Here is a 21,606-nt window from a genome sequence, read left to right as displayed (position 1 = left end):
GTGAATCAGCGTGGAAACAAGTGCAGTCTAAATTCCTTGCTGCTTAGATTGAATTCCTCTGAAATTTAACGTTCTGTAGGATCAAAAGTGAACAGATAAATAGTGCAAACATTGTTCGTTTACCAGCAGAGCCGGATTAACAATATACAGGGTGACCGTCCCAATGGCATTACCACAGTTATTAAGGGACCGCTCTCGTCTTGTGGCACGGTTCAACTCGCACATGTTATTGCAGTCGTAAACAATATTGAATGCCGAAATACTTAACATGTATATATTTCTTTTTACATAATTATAATTTGCGAGAACTATTTACACCATGTTTCGTCACAAAGACGTTTGTAACTCTTGTATTGTTTATATTTTAACGGCGAAAATTCAATCGCATTTCAGTCCTTTAAAAAAAATACATTTATCGGAGTTTAACTTCGATAAAAAAAAATGAACAATCATCTTGCGTTTATCAAAAAAGAAGAAAACAACAGGCTAAATGTGTACTTATAAATGAACTGTTTTTGCCAGTGCTTAGATTATTATTCTAGCTCATCAAATATGTTAATTCAGATTGGAAACAAGCTTTTAGTCCGAAGTTGTAGCAGCTTCGGTTGAATTCGGTTAAACTTTAACATTTCGGTTGGTTCAAGTGTGGACATGCCATTTTGTAATCTTTCTGTAATTTCAAATGCATGGCAACATATGGATATCCTTTTTATAATTAAAAACATATCTAAAAATGTGAAACATAAATTTTGGAAATTATGGTTAGAAATTGATTTTTAACATATACAAGGTTAATTCTATGGGTTTACACATCCAATCTTCATGTGCAAACACAGCGTTTTAAAAGCTCAAAAGAAAGGTCATGGGCCAATGTTACGTATTAGGCGTAACAGACTTATTCTGTACCCATTAAACGTTGATAATTGGTATGGAATATTTTGCGCCAGCAAGTTCATAACGATTCGTGTTTATTGTCTACGTCATAAATATTTTGGGTATTTGTTTTAATAGAAATGCAATGGATATTTAAGGCAAAAATTGGTAAAAGATGGACATATTGTACCATTCTACATGATGAACAAGCGCCAACTCATTAATCGAATACTACAAAATCAATATTTATGGTCCAATTTCTCTCATTTTTATGCTACATGCTTCTAGAGAATAATCCAATTTCCATGAACGCCATTGCAAACCCAAAAAACCTGCATTTTCATCTGGGTTATATTGACCATTCAAGTGAGAGTAAAAACACCCATTAAACCACCAGGCGCCTGTGTATGTTTGTGCACAATTAAGATCTGCTGCATCATTGTCACGATCCTTTGTTGTGAAGGCACGTCCTCTGAGATCCAAAAAGGAATATGTGTGATGCCCAAGAGCAAGAGAGTCACCGGCAGTGCTGTTGGCATCGTATTGGCCAATATTCAGATTGTACTCACCCGGGGATATTTGGAAATCTGAGTACTTGGCCCATGCTGTGTTGTTCTCCCAGTCCTCTAAATCAACGCGTAGCTCCCATGTTCCACGTGAATCATCAGACGTCAGAGTCACCAAGTTGTCGTTGCCCAACCAGAACTCGCCGGACAGATCACCAAAGCCAAACTGGTACTCGGTCCAGTTACGGTAGAAGTCCACGCTGCCATCTTGTCGCCTCTGAAACACGATCCATCCCCCGCCGTCAGTTTCCATGTCACAGTAGACACGAAGACTATAATTACAGAAACCCTTTGCGTAGATTGTATAGATACCGCTTGAACGATAACCGGAATCTAAGAGCATCTTGCAACTTGTGTAGCGATTCAAAGAGCTATCAGTCAGTGAGTAGAGGAGTGTGTCCTCATCTGCATCAAAGTACACACTCCCTTGAGTTGCATTGAAGTCTTCGGGATGCTCTCGTCTTGTAGCAAGGTTCAACTCGCATATGTTTTTGCAGTTGTTAAAGTTAAAAGATTTGCAACGTTCATCCATGCTGCATTCCCGTCCGCAGATGACAGGAGATTGCACAGTTTTTGTTGCGTACGCTCGTTCTTTCATGGCTCGATTTTCCGCGCCAAACATGATGTGTTGGCGTGAATTACATTGGTGTCCACTAACAAAACAGACAATTTCAAACAACATCATTAATGCAAACATTTTGAAACCAGCGTCCAGTTTCGCCTTTACTGAAGAAAGTTGACAAAGCACTTTTTTCTCCTTCGGTCAGAGCTCGAACAAGATCGTCAATTTGCTGTTCTGTGATGGTTTAGATATTCAATTTTTTATTTTCTATATGTGGTCAAACAAAGGCAGAATCAGCTTTGAATCCGCCAACGTCGCTGCATCGTATCATCATTATTGCTGCCGATGTATACGTGTTACTACAGCACAACGACTGGAATGAAGCTAACGACGTACCGCTCCTGGTTTCCAGTCAGTTTAGTATTCCATGGAGATGAGAGACACTGATTGGTCAGTGAAATGAATACTAATGAACAGCTTGCACTGGATTGGTTGATATTAAGCATTGACGCGCTGCATTATCATTGTTGGATAACTGAGAAGATACTAAACTGTCACGCGGTAGATTGGTGACATCATAGAGGCACACACGACGTGTAGATCATCCCATTATGACGTCAAGATTGAATTGGCCAATGGACCTGTTACAAATAGATGATGCTAACACACACAATGGGATATTACGGAGGGTATGGAAAGTAACTCAAGGGGATACGATGTTTTAAAAATCCATTGATTCAAAACTTTTGTTTTTAACATTTTAAGAATTTTTTTGTCCTCATAAACATAGCTTAAATAACACCCTTGCAACTCCACCGAATCTAAACAAAAACGAAGGAAAACGAAGAAAGAGAAAATCTTAAAGAGATGATAAAAAGCCAGCGGGACTGACTCAAGGGCGGATCGGGGGGGGGGCCAAAGGGGGCCATGCCCCCCCCCAAAAAAAAGAAACCATTTTTTTTATGTGACATCGCAATAAAGGCAGGCAATGAGTACACCACCATCTTTTCCTCAAAAAAAACATTGGTTAAAGTGGTCAGAAATTGCCTCAGATCGCACCACAGAGCATCTAGAATCCAAACATTTTTCGGGGCCCTTAAGCGGGCCCCGAACCCCAAGCCGTAATTTTTGACCCACTATTTTGGGGGACCAACATTCTGTATGCCCCCCCCCAAAAAAAAAATTGTGTTCTGGATCCGCCCTTGGACTGACTATTGTTCTTGTGTCTCTTACTGTTTGTTGTGCATCATAAACTACTGCTGGACTATTTACCTTTTTCTATGATCTTCCCTTAAAATATTATTGACTAAGTGAACATCTCAAGACGGACGGAGGATACTGTTTCAAACGTACAGGTTCTTTTCAGAGCCACACATACGTTAAGACGAGAGGTAAGCTACTGTAAACCACATGTCAACTTAACATCCAAAGGTTGACATTTGTTTTTACTGCGTTTGTCGAAAACAAATATCCCTCGAAAAACAGAGACAAAACAGTTTTGCCTTACCGTTAAATAATTATATCGAGAAAAATATCACCCAATTTAAATCCGAGTTTCCTCATAAATAGGTAGAATTCATCATGTTTAAAAACAATACAGAAGCTCTCGACACGTTAACAGACTTTGACTAGGAGTATAGGCTTAGTCTCTATATGCATCGTGCTCAGCACCAAACAAACATGTATCTCTATAAAGTCTCAGTTCGTGCCACAATGCCAACGACAAGCATTACGCGTTCGTTAAGAAAAACTGTAGTGCTTTTATGTTGTGTAATTTTTTAATCAGCCTTAATGGTTTATTTATGTGCCATTGAAGGAAAGGTGGTCGTTTAACTGGGTATAATATTCTCAAGGTTACTGACTTAGTAATGACTTAGTAATGGAAGTATAGAGAAAAGAGAATATTAAAACGGAAAGGTTTTACCAACGAAGCGTTTGTAAGGCACTAATGGGTCGTAATGGGTTTATTCATGTATAAATGATTCTCGTTTTAGTTGCAGTCTCGAGACCCGCGTGGCAATTAACGAGTCGAGTCCACAGCAATACCCAAGGTTCATGTATTTTGAGGCCTGACGATTGCTTTGTTAAAGAAATGCGAAAATGCCTCAATATCTTAGAATGATCACAATTATTTGAGGGCCTTGATGATAATAACCGTATTTTGTGTGTTTGCTCATAACTTAAACGTCTACATGATCTGCAGACCAATTTTTTTTTCTAAAAAATTAATCTGCATGCAGCATGTTTCATATTTTACAAAAAAAACTTTTCCATAATGGTCACACTGAATATTTCCGTACGTCTCTTTTTGGAATATAATTTTGTTTCTGCAAGGTCCAGTTTGAGCGGACACTTTTTAACGACCAAAAAACTAAACTGAAATACGAAAATTCTGATATAAAAAAATCCATCTTAGTCTGCTTTTGGCGAATCTTAACCTTTTCATTCACCATTTGTACGTTTAATTTCACGAGTGTATAGAGAATATCCTCTCCCACGATATTACAGCACGTCCCCACCCACACTTACGAAAGGAATACATATAAGCTAAGCCGGTTTAAAATAAGTACGTTTAAAACCCGGCTAGGGGCCTGGACGCAGATAATGGCCCGAGCCGAATATCTACGGCTCCAGATTACGTTAGAACCTTATATAGAGACTCTACATTATGTAAAGTTAGAGCGCCACCACGCGTCATGATGAGCCTGTGATCACATTGCAGGGTTTGCTTGGCCAGATCCAACGCTCTAGTTTGCCCTGAGTGGGGCGCATATGGGAGCCTTTATTAGGAAAATTAACGTGCAAAAGTTTGAGAATTTGCAATTATTTTGATACCGAGTAGCCGGCCCCATTCTAGCAATGTTAGGCGGTTTTTGTTATTTGTCAAACATGGTAAATTTATACATCAAATTAAAGCTTGACGGGAGAAAAAAAATATGTAGCACTAAAATAATGACTGGAAAGCCAATTTCATAAACTACTTTTAAATGCCAAAAAAATACTGAAATTGTTCAATCCGTTCAAATAATATCACCATTTATACGCAATGATCCTAAAACCTGTTTCGTCCCCAAAAAAGAGAGCAATTTATTGTGTATTCTGACTGTTTGGAACAACAAAGAAAATGACACAAAATATGTGTCAACAACTGTTAACAACCCTGCTTAGGCCAGAAATATGATTTATAAAATCCACTTTTTTTTTTAAAAAGACGGGCCTTCAAAAGGACTTTGTTGAATATTTTTAACTTTTAAACTGAGGTTTTATCGCTGCTGATGTTTGAAGACCATTGTGACGACGATTCTTGAAATTACATTTTTGGACGAAAGAGTTTTTAGGGTCATTGTGTTTACATGGTGATATTCTTTGAACGGATTGAGCAAATTTCCGTAACTTTTTCATCTAAAAGTAGCTTATAAAATAATAAGCTTTCCAGTCTTTATAATTTTGGAGCTACATATTAAAAAAAAAAAAAAAAAGGAAAAATAGTTTTTGGGGTTTGGGTTCCGCTTTTTTTGACTCACCCTGTACAACACCAAGATGTCTTTTACGGTTTTCAAGTTGTGTGAAAGTAAAATGACTTTTGATAATAATAATTTAATCGGAGTCAGGCTATAATTAAACGTTACAAGCCCGTCTTTGTGTTTTATAGCTTGCCGCTGTCCAACAAAATAGAACGCTGTTATCAAAGATATCAACTATATCAAGCCCTTGCGCTCATATCAATTTCACGCTCTTTGATTCTATTCTTTAAAAAAATCAAACAGAAAGCAATTAGAGATTTCAACGACAAAGTAGGGCAAAGAAGACGTCCTTCATTTTAGCAGAGGTTTGAAAATATGCAGTCATACCAATGATAACATTTACCTGCTTCATATAAGAAGGATAACTAGACTTGAATTAAGGCCTGAAAATGAATTGGAATCACCAATAGTTGGAGTCTCTTTTACAAAATATCCCATCGTTGTTATGAAGGCCTGCTTATTAGTGACAAGTCAACTGCTTTGTCGGAAGAAATGCAAAAAGAAAAGTCTCAATGTTTTATAATGATCGTCATTATTCAAGTTCAGACAGAGTGTAATTGATGGATTAATGTGTTTGTTTGTTAACTACTGCCCAACCATTTGTCAATCAATAAAACTTGTCATAAGTATACTTTGTGCTTGATTTAATACGGCTCCACACGATGTCAGAGCCGCAGAGACTCTGCATTATGTTTATATAGAGCGCCACCAAGCGCCCTTATATGCCTGTGATGAAGGAAGAATTTGTTCTTCTCCATAGACTGGTTTCTAGTCCCTCTGTCACCGATTCTGACTTCATCAAGATCTTGTCATCAAGATCTTTTATTTGAGTGGTATGGCAGTGGGATGGAATGTAGTTAACGGTGTTTATTGGTCAAAATGTTATTTTTTTAGTCAAAATACCATTTTTGTTACCATAATTATTAATTTTGGTGGTCAATTTGTCTCCTTGTTTTAACATGCAAACCGTTAGTGTTATTGTGAGTTTTTGTATTGAAGTCAGAGAGAAATTCTATGGTGAAAGGATTTTTTTTTATTATTTAATTATTAGTATCTTAAATGTTTAAACTTGTTCCAAAGATGGGCGGGCAAACCGTAACCTTAGTTACCGTAACGAAAGTTGCCACCATTTAAGGGTATGGGCCAAAATGGGAAATACTTTTTCCTGCATGACCCTACTGATAAAAAATGTAGTTACCAGCAATTCAATGGTATATATTAGTTTTATTGATGCATATCCTCCCTTCTTCGCTCGTACGGGCCCCGCTCTGCAAATATGACCCTGGGAAGGGCTGATCTCTTTGAGCTCTCATTGGATAGATTTTGCGTGACCTGTGACGTAGCATGCAGCATATAAACCACTACAGCTGTTTATCATACCTATCGCGCTAGCTGCAAGCGAAGGTCATGATAAGTTACCCATAATGCCATCCGCACTTCCTTCACAGGATTCTGTGAATCGGCATCAGCCCTTCCCATCGCCCTATTTACAGGGCGGGTTTACGAGCGAATCCCCCACCGCCCTATCCTAGGGCTCTGGTCACCTCTTATTTATTTCAGCTCTCATTGGACGGATTTTGTTTCCTGGTGCCACGGGCCAAGGGTCAACTCTTCTATGTACACATAACAAGAGCGAGCGGCGTGTATACGTGCATTGCTTACTTTACACGTGATTTTGTGAAATGCATTAGCGGTCACCAGCGTCCTTAGATAGGGCGGTGCGGACGAGTGAAGGGATGTAGGGCCCTAGAGCCCTACATCTAGCTGTCCCGGGCATTGACCTCCTACTATGTACGTCTGTACTGCCATCTAAAGTTTAGTTTTGTTTCCACCTATCCAGGGATTCACATAAATACTTTTTAGGTATATGTGTCTGTCTTGATTCCATGGCTAATGCACATTTGAATATCTAAATGGGGAGAGGCAAAATGTTTGGGGAGTGTTTAATTTCAGGTGTAATTGATGGATAACTGTGTTTTGTTTGTTAACTACTGCCCACACATTTTTCAATCAATAAAGCTTGTCATAAGTATACTATGTGCTCTATAAGTATACTATACGGCTCCACACGATGTCAGAGCCGCAGGGACTCTGCTTATGTTTATATAGAGCGCCACCAAGCGCCCTTATATGCCTGTGATGAAGGAAGAGTTTGTTCTTCTCCATAGACTGGTTTCTAGTCCCTCTGTCACTGATTCTGACTTCATCAAGATCTTGTCATCGAGATCTTTTATTTGAGTGGTATGTCAGTGGGATGGAATATAGTTAAGGGTGTTTATTGGTCAAAATGTTAATTTTTTTGTCAAAATACCATTTTTTTTACTATAATCATTAATTTTGGTGGTCAATTTGTCTCCTCGTTTTAACATGCAAACCGTTAGTGTTATTGTGAGTTTTTGTATTGAAGTCAGAGAGAAATTCTATGATAAAAGGAGTTTTTGTATTTAATTATTAGTATCTTAAATGTTAAACTTGTTCCAAAGATGGGCGGACAAACCGTAACCTAAGTTACCCCGTAACGAAAGTTGACACCATTTAAGGGTATGGTCCAAAATGGGAAATACTATATCCTGCATTACCCTACTGATAAATAATGTAGCTACCAGAAAATAAATGGTATATATTAGAACGGGCATGGTATATATTAGCTGTCCCGGGCATTGACCTCCTACTATGTATGTCTGTACTGCCATCTAAAGTTTAGTTTTGTTTCCACCTATCCAGGCATTCACATAAATACTTTTTAGTTATATATGTCTGTCTTGATTCCATGGCTAATGCACATTTGAATATCTAAATGGGGAGAGGCAAATTTTTTGGGTAGTGTTTAATTTTAGGGAGTATATTGCGTTATTAGGGTGTTCTTGGGGCATGACTTGAGGATATGCGTTAGATCTCAGGTTGCTGCGAGGTTGCTGCGACCATTTGGAATCCAGGAATCTGATTCACTTCCCGGGCTCCAGTATGGAGATTGTGGTTGAATCCGACGGCCTGAAGACGAGGGTGCGGATGGAAGGGTAGCCAACAAGCCATCCATACGTGTTTTGAAGCATAAGCCCGAGTCGCCTTACAGCTGCCAATCACACTGCTAGAATCGCATTCTCGCACTCTCAACACTTTAACTTAATCGAGAACAAGTCAATCTAGAATTGGTTCTGATCGCTCAGTTTATTCAACGTCATTGGTCATTGGAACCATTTTGTTTATCGCAATATACAAGCAAAAAGTAAAATGTGCATATTAATTAAGATCCAATGAAAATAGTTGGGATAATTTGGTCCTCATCCCGTATCTAGATGCGTATATTTTGTGATATTAATTAAGCACTCTAAGGTCAACAACACGCCCTTAAACATGCGTGATGTTCAAATTTTGATTATTTGATACTATTATTACAAATGTATTTCGTTTATTGCAAACAAATTACCCCGACAAACAAACAAAATTAGTTTGATCGATCGAAGAGCATTGAAACTTTTTTCTCAGGAGGATAACCAGCAACCCAAATATTTGCCATTTTAGCAGTAAAATATTAACAATAAGTGGAATTTATATTCTCTTGCAGCAAAGGTTTGTGAAAGTTTAAAATACCTTTTCTTGTGATAGTAACGGGAATAAAAAAAAGTTGAAAATTGTAAAACCTTTTTGCAAGAGTAATACCACTCTACTACAAATTCCAAGCTGACGTCATTTGTGCCACATTCCGTCTTAGCAATGTAATTATGAATAATAAATTAATAATGAAATCAGAGTAACTGGACCATTAAATGTATTTTTTTTACGTTTTCCTTTTTTTTTCTCAAAATAATAAGAGAAAAAAAATCGGTCGAAAAAACAGTGTTAAAATAACGCTTATTTCCTAGACTACAATTGTGCAAAAAGAATTTAATGAAGATTAAAATTCGAAAAACCTAATTTTTTTGTTTTTAAATCTTTACAATTAAGTGAGAACATTGTCCACCATGATCCGTCATAGTCCAGCAGATATAATTCATTTTATCACTGAAAGATAAAATGTTCTCCACAAAGGCACAGTTGAGTCCTAAACTCTCTTTTATCAGCTGATGGTTGCTATGGTGTAGGAAAAGTAAACAAAAGAAAACAAAAGTAAACAAATCGATTGGCCTAATTGCAGCTAAGCCAAAAACGATGTTCACAGACAGATCACAGGTATTTGGATGCGTTTTTAAAGTGAGAAAATGTTATTTCCTTCCGTTATGCACATGACTGTACACGTGCACTTTCATTTAATAACAATTTTTTAACAGATAAACAGCTCGTATGCAAACCAATTAAGTGATGCCAAAAAGGAGCGAAATGGTTATAGATTATCATAACTTTACAATCATCCATAATTTACATGGGCTACTTTAACAAATGTATCACGACAATTATATTTATGGTCGAATTTCAAGGATTTTCATGTTACATGCTTTCAGAGAATAACGACAGGATTTCCATGAACACCATAGCACGCCCTTGTTACTACCTGCATTCTCATCTGGGTAATATCGACAATTCAAGTGAGAGGCGGAACAATCCGAAGAGAGATGTACGGCACCGCTAGTGCACGTGCACTTTCATTTAATACAACTGTTTTTGAACAGATTATTAACCAATCAAGTAATGCAAATTTATTACAGAAATGGTGAAAGATGATGGTGACTGTACAATCATCATTGATTTACATTAAAACAATTACTATGAAATTTATATTGGTGGTGCAATTTCGCGCATTTTCATGCTACATGCTTTCATAGAATAAGAATCCTTCCATGAACGCCACTGCACGCCTGTGTTTCCACCTTCATTATTATCTGGGTAATATTTACCATTCAAGTGAGAGGAAAAACAATTCCTAAACCACCAGGCTCCTGAGTTGAAATTGGCACAATTATTCCCATTCGCATCATTGTCACGATCCTTTGTTGTGAAGGGAGTTCCTCTGTGGTACCCAAGAGAGTCACCGGCAGTGCTGCTGGCATCGTATTGGCCAATAGTCAGAATGTACTCACCCGGGGATATTTGGAAATCCGAGTACTTTGCCCATGCCGTGTTGCCCTCCCAGTCCTCTATGTCAACTCGTAGCTCCCATGTTCCACGTGAGTCCTCCGAAGTCAGATTCACGAAGTTGTCGTTGCCCAACCAGAACTCACCGGACAGATCGCCAAAGCCAGACTGGTACTCGGCCCAGTTGCGGTAGAAGTCCACGCTGCCATCTTGTCGCCTCTGAAACACGATCCATCCCCCGCCGTCAGTTTCCATGTCACAGTAGACAAGTAAACTACCATTATCGACTCCCTCTAGGTAGATTGTGTAGATACCGCTTGAACAATAACCGGCATCTAAGAGCATCTTGCAACTTTTGTAGCGATTCATGGGGATATCAGTCAGTGAGCAGAGAGGTGTGTCCTCATCTGCATCAAAGTACACACTCCCTTGAGTTGCATTGAAGTCTTCGGGATGCTCTCGTCTTGTAGCAAGGTTCAACTCGCACAGTTTACTGCAGTCGTCAAAGTTAAACGACTTGCAACGTTCATCCATGCTGCATTCCCGTCCACAGATGACACGAGATCTCACAATTGCGGTTGCATATGCAGACTCCTTTAGGGCGCGATTTTCAGCGGCATTAAACCTTATTGTCCGAGTATAAGATAAGGTTTTCAATCCAGAGACAGTCAGGGTAGCTCCCTGGCAAATGATGTATATTACGTTTACCAATTCCAAACTAAAGATCTGTTTCGCCATTGTTTCCGTTCACAGAGGACTTGACGATGATATAAACTAGTTTTGTAATGCTCGCCAGGTAGTTTAAATCACTGGGAACACGTCTAACGATTTGTCGCAACTGATTGTTGTATGACCGAAAATACAACCATAGGCCTAATACTGCTTGAGTACTATAGCTGTCTTCTGAAAACCAATTCTTGATAGCTCGATAGAGATCTGGCGGTGTTGGAATTTGGAATAGCTTGGCAAGGAATGGATTCCGGTAGGTGATGTGTAAATATCTGATTGGTTATCGAAGTTAATACGTCATTCCGCACGTGGGGCTTGTGATTAGTAAGTGTTTCTCCCAGTAACGAACCGTAGCCTTTGATTGGCTGAGTGTTCATGATTTATGTAGAGGTGTATCCGAGTTGTAATAGATTGGCAGAGTCCTAATTGCTTTTCTAAGTACTTGTCTTATTTCTTTGTTTGCATGCGTAATAACAGCGGCTGAAGGCTCCCATGGTCACGTTAGGTATTGCCGGCCAAAGCCCATTAATTCAGTCGACGCCACGCATCCGGCCATGGATATACGGTAGCCTTGGTGTCGCTGGATGCCATACATGATATATCGCTGCAATTAAGAGGTACCAACTAAATGGCTAAAAGACGTTCGGTCAGTTTTACGCTCGTTGATTTTGATCTCGACACTGAAATAAATTTCACCGACCAGTCCAGTATTGTGAAGGGCAGTCTCATCGATCATGGGATAACAAGAAAATTCACAAAGTGATCGTATTTCCGTCGTTATTTTCGAAGGGAAGCTCCTGTTAATATGCTCATACTCCTCATGTCGAAAGTAACAGGCCCCTGATAGCCTGGCATTAAGACATTAAAATGTAGTCCCAAAATATTTGTAGATGTATCACAAATATCTGAGATAATAATTAGTGATTACTGAAATTTATCACGTCAAAGATGTATTTTTTAGACAAAATAATTGATTGTACTGGAAAGGATTTAATTTGGAAATCCTTTGTTCTTATAAATTAAAATATACAGTGTTTCAGAAAATAGTTGTCTACCCGATCACTCTGCGCTTGTAACAACAAACGCGAACTTCTTGTATCAATTCGTTATGGCAATTATTGATGAGTCTATTCATTTTGCTCTTCCTTTGCAGCAGATATCTTGAGTGTATTGCGTGTGATTCCGTCATTTTGGTACAAGCTTTAAAAGTGCAAACAGGTCAATTTAGTGGATAATTCTATGCATTTGACAACGAGTTGGCTGCTACTCATACGGACTATTAAAATTGTGTGCTAGGTTAAAACTTGACGGGTATTTGAAAACTTGACGGGTATTTGAACCACACATTGATATCAACCTAAACAGCCCACCTTTTAATGGTGTCAACATATTGCCTGTGTTTGAGAGTTAATAATGCGATATAAATCCCATTCCCTTTAAGGTATACACTGTTACACACAATAATTACTCCTTATTATACCAACATCATTACAACGCGTTTGTTTAACAATTACCTTGCAAACCGATTTATCTGTGTTCAGCAATTTATTGAATACCTTTATCAACAACCTCGTGCACCGTTGGTACGATCTTGCAGCGCCATTTTGTTTCCAATCATGCCTTGCGCGATCGTAACCCATGGAATTTTGTAATTTAAATGTGCCAAAATACGGCACATTATAATAAGGGCTGCAGTTTATCCGTTTTACGTGCCGACGCCATCTTTAAAATGTTGAAAGTTGTGATTTTGAAGAATCAATCCTTTCAAACACAACGTTTGGACATTGTGTTAATTAGCAAAGATTTTTTATTAAATGTACGTACCACTTTCGTGCCTTTACAACCACAGATACAGGGTTTTCTAAGCGAAAAACGGGGCTGCCATAATCCATATCGTACAGGCATCGCGACTTTTGAATCATAATTTTTGTTTCGTAAGTGACGTTACGTGCAAAGCTAAGCACGCGAGCGCGAGCGCATTATGGGCGCGCCCGGCGTGCAATCTTCGAAATGCCGGCGCAGTACGCTGTGAATAGCCATTCAGCGTCATGTACGTCATCATCACAGCCAGGGGTTAGTGTAAGCATAGATATTTATTCTATATCTATGAGTGTAAGGAACGAGCACGCGCCCCTGGAGTCGAGGCTGCTTTATCAACTCTTTCTTGTTCTCCATTTGCGCGCTTAATGTTTAGCTTCTAAGCATGTTTTCAAGCTGATATCAAGGTTGTGTTTAATCGCAAAACACAGTTTTGTCAGTGTTTATTCAATTTTACTCATGGTTGTACAATTATCCGTAATTACACGCGCCGACTAAATTAATATTTCGAAATTTATATTATACAATACAACTTTGAGCTCCCATTTCACGCATTTTCATGCCACATGCTTTCACAGAATATTGCCATTTCCATGCCGACCATTGTACGCCATTGTCGCTACCTGCATTTGCATCTGGGTAATATTGACCATTCAAGTGAGAGAAAAAACAGCCATCAAACCACCAGGCTCCACTGTATTTTTGTGCACAATCCTCATCTGTCGCATCATTGTCACGATCCTTTGTTGTGAAGCCACGTCCTCTGTGATACCCATAGTAAATACTTTGATCCCCAAGAGAGTCCCCGGCAGTGCTGTTGACATCATATTGGCCAATATTCAGATTGTACTCACCCGAGGATATTTGGAAATCTGAGTACTTTGCCCATGCCGTGTTGTTCTCCCAGTCCTCTAAATCAACTCTAAGCTCCCATGTTCCTTGTGAATCATTAGACGTCAGAGTCACCAAGTTGTCGTTGCCCAACCAGAACTCACCGGACAGATCGCCAAAACCAGACTGGTACTCGGTCCAGTTACGGTAGAAGTCCACACTGCCATCTTGTCGCCTCTGAAACACAATCCATCCCCCGCCGTCAGTTTCCATGTCACAGTAGACACGAAGACTGCCATTACCGAATCCCTCTGGGTAGATTGTGTAGATACCGCTTGAACGATAACCGGCATCAAAGAGCATCTTGCAACTTCTGTAGCGATTGAAGGAGTTATCAGTCAGTGAGTAGAGAGGTGTGTCCTTATCTGCATCAAAGTAAACACTCCCTTGAGTTGCATTGAAGTCTTCAGGATGCTCTCGTCTTGTGACGAGGTTCAACTCGCACATGTTGTTGCAGTTGTTAAAGTTAAAAGACTTGCAACGGTCATCCATGCTGCATTCCCGTCCGCAGATGACACGAGAACGAACAGTTTTTATTGCAAACCCAAACCCTTTTAGGGCGCGATTTTCAGCAGCATAAAACGTGCGTTTCCCTGTGTACAAAGTTTCAAATCCAGAGACGAACAAGCCAGCCCCTTGGCATATGATGGATATTGTGTGAAACAGTTTAAAACCAGTGAAGCTTCGTTTGGCCATTTTTTCGATAACTTGAAGTCCTCGCTGTGGCTGAAGCTTTTTTTGTTGTTTTGTGTGCCGGATAGTTGAAATCACGACAAAGAATTCATGCCACACTGCTTTTGGTAGCTGTATTCTTAACACAACTGCTAGATTGCTGTGATACATAGGCCAGATGATAATGGGATTTGGCAGCTTACAGAAAGGAATGGGTTGAGGGAGACGATGTGGGTCTCTCTGATTGGTTATCAGATGAACACGTCATTTCACATCAGTGGCTCATCATTGGTCAGTTTTGCCGCCAGTCACAAACCGTAGCCTTTGATTGGCCGGTGTCTTACCGTAAGCTTATTACCTCATCGGTCTGTATCAAACGGATTAACGTTCTTTGTGAAGCGCTAAAGTCCTGTCTTCGTTTTAATTATTTGTCGTCATGCCAACTAAGTACTGTAATAACAAAGGCACCGACAATCAGGAGATTGCGTATGTTCACATCAATTTCACGCTCTGTGATTCCATTCTCAAAGTTAAATGAGAAGGTCAGTGATAAAGACGTCCGTAATTGAAGCAGAAGTCATTACAATAAGTACCTTTAGAAATGACAACACGAACTGCAAAGATATCGATTTAGTTCCAGTGAATCGAATGAGATTGGGGCGCATGTATTGTTGTTCTCGAGAGGCAATTCTCTGGTTGCCATGCCTACTCCTTATGCCGAAGGCATCAAGCTTATTGCTAATTGCTTTCAATTAAGAAGATTGAGAAACCTGAATTAACAGTCTGACATATTCGGACTTGCGTTCAAAAAAATCTCTACTCCTTTGAATTTATGATTGACATTACGATTGCTTGGTTTTAAGATATGAGAACATGTCTTCATCTCAATTTCTTAACCTCTCATTGAACGGATTTTGTTCTTCCGAAAGCGCGGCTAGGAAAGAACGTCATTGTTAACATTAAGTGTCCTTCCAAAAATGCTTTGCGAATCTGTGTTCCCTTCACAAGATTTTGTGAAACAGATTAACGGTCACCAGCGTCCTTAGATGGAGCGGTGGCGACCAGCAATGGGATATATGGCAGTTAAAGCTCTGTCCTGGGCATTGGCATTGTCTTTATGTGAATCTGTCATGTATATTTGTGACCTGTTCTGTCAAAATCAGACTTTTCTGGGCATTAAAAGGTAAAAAAACATATGTTAACAATATGTAAAAATCTCATTTTCGACCTTTTGCCCAGAAGCGTCTGCTTTTGACAGAACAGGTCACTTTTGTACTGCCCTCTATGGTTTAGATATCTATTTTCACCCTCGCAACAAATTTATATCTGGTATGTTTTTCTTGATCCTAGGTTAAAGCAGATTTGTATATTTTATATGGACGAGCTTAAAATTTGGATAGTGGTTGATTTTAGGGGAGCCTGTTCGGTTAATATTGCTTGTTTATTAGAGGCATGACTTTGTTCGTAGATGTATGCTGGATCGACACTGGTTCGACACTTGCGGCGACCAATCAGAATCTGATTATTGTATTGCTATTTAGGTTAAAGTTCAGGGCATGAAGACTGGCCATGGTCAAGGCGTTTGGCGGTAGTGTCCCGTAATCGATGGTTGGCCGCAAAGATACACATCAGCCATGCGTTATGCACTCGCAAGATTACATACTGCATGAAGTGCAAACAGCGACCTGGCGCGGCTAGGCTACTAAGTGAAAAAAAAACATTTGCTGCTTAATTGAACAACCATTGGGATAGCCTATCTTCTTCGGGACATTTTCCATATTTTGTCACTGGATTTAATCGAATTATGCAGACTCCAAACGTCAGCTCGAAGTTTATGTAAAATATGAGCTTCCAAGAACAAACACAAAATAATAATGTAATCTTTATTTGCAAACGGGGTCGTCGCTGGAATCCAGCGACAAAATAAAGAAAAACCTAAGCCAAGGCCCATGGATGTTTCAAGGCGTTCAAATCACATTCTCACACACTCAACCCTTTAAATCAACGAAGAAAAAAGTCCACGAATTGGTTCTCATCACTCAGTTTATTCAACGTCATTGGTCATTGGAACCTTTTTTTGTATTGCAATATACAAGCAAAATTGTGAATTGTGAATATGAGTTAAGTTTTAATTAAGAGTCTCAGTAGTCGAAGAACATGTTGTTTTTTCACTAACATGACGAATAATCAGCAACATATTCATCTGGAATTTGTGCAGTTATTATGAATACTAAATGATGAGATCAGACTAACTTAACAAGAAACATTCAAATTGATTTGGTTTTGTATATTTTTCAATATTTTCTTGCGCTAGTAAGTAAAGAACAAATGTTGCAGATTTAAACCATTTTTGCAAAAGGAATAACACTTAACCTCTATTTCCAAGCTGATATCGCTTGTGCAACATTCTACTTGTGGACAATAAATAGGTATTGTTAATGTTGACATCAGGCTAACAATTACATTTCAAATTGGTTTCGTTGTCTCTAATTTTGGTTTTGCGTGTGTTTTTTCCCCCGTTAAGTAGCCTACTTAAAGAAAAGAAAAACGGTCCAAATCAAACAGAAGGCTAAAATAACCCATATTTTCTTTGGCGATGGTAATAAAACTTGACAGCAGTTTCTAGCAAACGCCACTTGTGGAACTAATATGCAATAGAAATATACACAGTAGATATTGAAATACGAATAACTTAGCATGCATTTTTTTTATTTTACATAATATACAACATTCGAGAACGTCTGTATACAATGTTCCGTTGAACATTTTTTTGATTATTTTACTGGCAAAGATTCAAGAGGACTTTCATTCTTAAAAACATACACTCATCAGGGCATTTAGCTCCGATGGAAGCGAACAATCTTGTGGCGGTGTTTTGTTTTCAAAGTAAGGCAATCAGTCTTATGGAGTACCGTAGTGAATACGTCACGTGCACAAAATGTGTGTGAAAGACATTAGCGCGTGAACCAACACGCGCGCGTACTCCATTCTGTAGTAGTACTGGCACTACACTTTCTGGTTCTAAATGACGTCACAACTCGATACTCCATAGGTGCCCACGTATACATGACCTTGTCTTGGGTGTGGTTACGAATAATGGTAATTTTTTCGACTCATCTAAATCATTTTGCACGAGGAAAAACACCCTACTATAAATTCTAAGTAGACGTCATTTGTGCCACATCTATTGGTGCAATATAATTATGAATAATTAATAACGAAATCAGACTAAGACTAACCAGTGTTGTAGTCGCAGTGTTGTAGTCGAGACCGGATAGTCCGAGACCGAGACCAAGACCGAGACCTGAAGCTGCGAGACCGAGACCGAGACCGAGACCAGCCCCTTCAAGGCGGACCGAGACCGAGACCGAAATGGTCCGAGACCGAGACCGAGACCGAGACCGCGGATAATAAATAACAATAATCTAAATAAACAACAAAACACTAATTACAGCTGAACAGTCTGTCCTTGAGATGTTGATGTTCATGGGCATGTGAAGGAAGTGATTGAAAGTTAGGAATCACTTGTACCTGCTTATTGTGTCATGCGAGTGCTCTTCGTGTTTGCCTCATGACATAAATTACAACATGGCAACAGAATTTGTTATTGTCACAATCAATTAAAAAAATATTGTTTAACTACTATAAGTGTAAATCTGATGAAGAAACTCTAACTTAGGAGTACGACAATTTGTACTAGTTTTTGCAAAACTTGAACATGTTGAAACTTGACAAAAGTAAAAAGTTAAAGGTGGATGTTTCATCTGTTATAGGAACTCGGACCCTAAACTCCAGAGCCTGCCCTTGGTTTCAGCAATGACCACTAACGGATATTCAAATGCAACTTTAATTTTACATTGGACCTCCTTGTAAACCTGATTCGAAAAAAATTTGGAGCAAGAAAATATTGATTTATTTTTTAAAATTTCAGTCATGGAATATAGATTTGTACATGTAGACCAAAAAATTGAGAGATGGTAGCCAGATATGGATTGGTCTGCCCCCCCCCCCCATCCCTCTTTGTGATTCTCCATCCAACCCTGCATGTTTGTGTGTCCCCTACATGTTTGTTTCATTTACCTCTGAAGAAGGCCTGGCTAAGGCTGAAATGTAATGCCACTTTATTTTTGTTTAATGTCAATAACGTTACATATACTATATAAGATCGATGAACCATATTTGCCTGATCTATCTTCTGTTAATCTGCCCGCCGTCATCATCGCCATTAGCCTATTTGAGAATATGGCCGACACAATAGAAGGGCGCTGTCACAACGTTACATATACAATAGAAGATTGATGAACCATATTTGCCTGATCTATCTTCTGTTAATCTGCCCGCCGTCATCGTCGCCATTAGCCTATTTGAGAATATGGCCGACACAATAGAAGGGCGCTGTCACAACGTTACATATACAATAGAAGATTGATGAACCATATTTGCCTGATCTATCTTCTGTTATTCAGCCCGCCGTCATCATCGTCATTAGCCTATTTGAGAATATGGCCGGCACAATAGAATGGCGCTGTCACAAACTGAATGTGGTGGGCGAGATGTACTTTTAGGATTCATGGCTCAGTGCGCACGCCTCTCTGTGTTTTGTACCGTGCCAGCATATCGCCTGCATCGGCTACTTTGCTGGGCGATTTACTTGAATATTTTAGTGATTAACAATTACGACATATTGCCAATATATTAATAGTTTATTGTGATGGCCGTAAACAGCATATAGCGATTAATGAAACACAATTCTTCTCGACTCATGCAAATGCAATTAACATTTAGGAAGGGGACGAGGCAGGCAATTATTAGACTCTATTTTTGTGTGACCATGGCAGTAGCTCAATTTGTGTTTATCACAGATGAAAAGATAAATACATGGCGAGTCACAAAAAGAAATTGACCGTATGATAAAAAAAAATGGCACGCTCCATTTTGTAAAAAAATATAATTGGGATAAAGAACATGTTATTGAGTAGTAACTGTGAACATTTCACGTAATTTGCATACTATATAAGATCGATGAACCATATTTGCCTGATCTATCTTCTGTTAATCTGCCCGCCGTCATCATCGTCATTAACCTATTTGAGAATATGGCCGACACAATAGAAGGGCGCTGTAAAAAACTGAATGTGGTGGGCGAGATGCACTTTTAGGATGCAAGGCTCAGTGCGCACGCCTCTCTGTGTTTTTTCCCCCGCAGCGTATCGCTCGCATCGGCTACTTTGCCGGGCAATTTACTTGAGTATTTTAGTGACAAGTACGACATTGCCAATATTCTAATCGCTTATTGTGATGGCCATAAACAGCATATAGCGATTAATGAAACAAAAGACTTCTCGACTCTTGCAAACGCAATTGACATTGAGGAAGGAGACGAGGCAGGCAATAAGACTCTATTTTTCTGTGACCATGGTAGTAGCTCAATTTGTGTTTATCACAGATGAAATGATGAATACATGGCGAGTCAAAAAGAAAGTGACCGTATGATGAAAACAAAATGTAAAAAAATATTATTGGGATAAAGAACATGTTATTGAGTAGTAACTGTGAACATTTCACGTAATATGCATACTATTCCCAAGTCGTGTCTATTTTAATAAAGAGATCACAAACTTCAGCTGTCCACCACTAATACCATGCAATTTAACGGTCTAAAAAATATTATTGGGATAAAGAACATGTTATTGAGTAGTAACTGTGAACATTTCACGTAATATGCATACTATTCCCAAGTCGTGTCTATTTTAATAAAGAGATCACAAAATTCAGCTGTCCACCACTAATACCATGCAATTTAACGGTCTACGAATTGATGAATATCAATTAATAAATATAATTTAAAAAAAAAGTTTTCCCGCCTCCACGAATAAAGTAAAAATTGAAAAGGAAAATCGAAAAAATATCACCAATATTTCTGGGGAAAAAGAGTTGAATTGTTCCCCATATTCAAAATACAAAATCTGACGGTAAAAATAATGTTTCAGTCTTGATTCATAAGATTTAAATCTCAGTTGTATTTGGAATCAATGAGGATGGCTATAAAGTGCTTGTTTCAACAATATCATCCCACAATAAAAACGAAAAATAAGAAGAGGAGCAATGGTTATTGGACTATGCCTCACTCACTAGAAAGTGAAGAGAGACATGTCCATTAGCATCACACTGCAGTCACATTTGCCCTAAACTGATTCTTTACTTAACCCTAAAAGGGCCGAAATCCGCCCCCGCCCCTCACTTTTTGGCTGGTCTCGACTCGAGACCAGCCAAAATATCGAGACCAAAGGGGACCGAGACCGAGACCAAGACCGAGACCACAGCTCCCGAGACCGAGACCGAGACCAAGACCGGCAAAAAGTGGTCTCGAGACCGAGACCGAGACCGAGACCGGTCTCGAGACCTACAACACTGGTCTCGAGACCACTTTTTGCCGGTCTCGGTCTCGGTCTCGGTCTCGGGAGCTGTGGTCTTTTTTTTTTATCATACGGTCACTTTCTTTTTAACTCGCCATGTATTCATCTTTTCATCTGTGATAAACACAAATTGAGCTACTGCCATGGTCACACAAAAATAGTCTTATTGCCTGCCTCGTCTCCTTCCTCAATGTCAATTGCGTTTGCATGAGTCGAGAAGACTTTTGTTTCATTAATCGCTGTATGCTGTTTACGGCCATCACAATAAGCGATTAGAATATTGGCAATGTCGTACTTGTCACTAAAATACTCAAGTAAATTGCCCGGCAAAGTAGCCAGAGAGGCGTGCGCACTGAGCCATGCGTCCTAAAAGTGCATCTCGCCCACCACATTCAGTTTGTTACAGCGCCCTTCTATTGTGTCGGCCATATTCTCTAAAAGGCTTATGACGATGATGACGATTATTACAAATGTATTTCGTTTATTGCAAACAAATTACCCCGACAAACAAACAAAATTAGTTTGATCGATCGAAGAGCATTTAA

The 21,606-nt window shown here is 39.1% G+C and overlaps 3 protein-coding genes across 3 annotated transcripts; all 3 read right to left on the bottom strand.

Annotated features, from left to right (window-relative positions):
• Window positions 1–463: 463 nt before the first annotated feature.
• Window positions 464–2,202, bottom strand: LOC119731717 (ficolin-1-B-like; the record flags this gene model as incomplete). Its single annotated transcript, XM_038204941.1, has 1 exon — window positions 464–2,202. A coding segment is annotated over one exon (1,083 nt), but the record flags the coding sequence as incomplete, so codon positions are not given.
• Window positions 2,203–9,475: 7,273 nt separating this feature from the next.
• LOC119731540 (ficolin-2-like) lies at window positions 9,476–12,186 on the bottom strand. Its single transcript, XM_038204710.1, has one exon. The coding sequence runs from the start codon at window positions 11,271–11,273 to the stop codon at window positions 10,236–10,238; it is 1,038 nt and encodes a 345-aa protein (XP_038060638.1). The 5' UTR covers window positions 11,274–12,186; the 3' UTR covers window positions 9,476–10,235.
• A 1,196-nt stretch (window positions 12,187–13,382) lies between these two features.
• LOC119732500 (microfibril-associated glycoprotein 4-like) lies at window positions 13,383–14,806 on the bottom strand. The gene has a single exon (XM_038206025.1). The coding sequence runs from the start codon at window positions 14,667–14,669 to the stop codon at window positions 13,602–13,604; it is 1,068 nt and encodes a 355-aa protein (XP_038061953.1). The 5' UTR covers window positions 14,670–14,806; the 3' UTR covers window positions 13,383–13,601.
• Window positions 14,807–21,606: the final 6,800 nt, after the last annotated feature.

This window comes from Patiria miniata, unplaced genomic scaffold (genome assembly GCF_015706575.1).
Source record: "Patiria miniata isolate m_02_andy unplaced genomic scaffold, ASM1570657v1 HiC_scaffold_24, whole genome shotgun sequence".
In the NCBI taxonomy this organism is placed as follows: domain Eukaryota; kingdom Metazoa; phylum Echinodermata; class Asteroidea; order Valvatida; family Asterinidae; genus Patiria; species Patiria miniata.
Note: the sequence above shows the minus strand (reverse complement) of the source record. Positions and strands in the feature narration are given on the sequence as shown.

Coding starts and splice junctions, on each gene's coding strand:
- LOC119731540 (XM_038204710.1), bottom strand. CDS start 11,273: ATGGCGAAACAGATCTTTAGTTTGGAATTGGTAAACGTAATATACATC.
- LOC119732500 (XM_038206025.1), bottom strand. CDS start 14,669: ATGGCCAAACGAAGCTTCACTGGTTTTAAACTGTTTCACACAATATCC.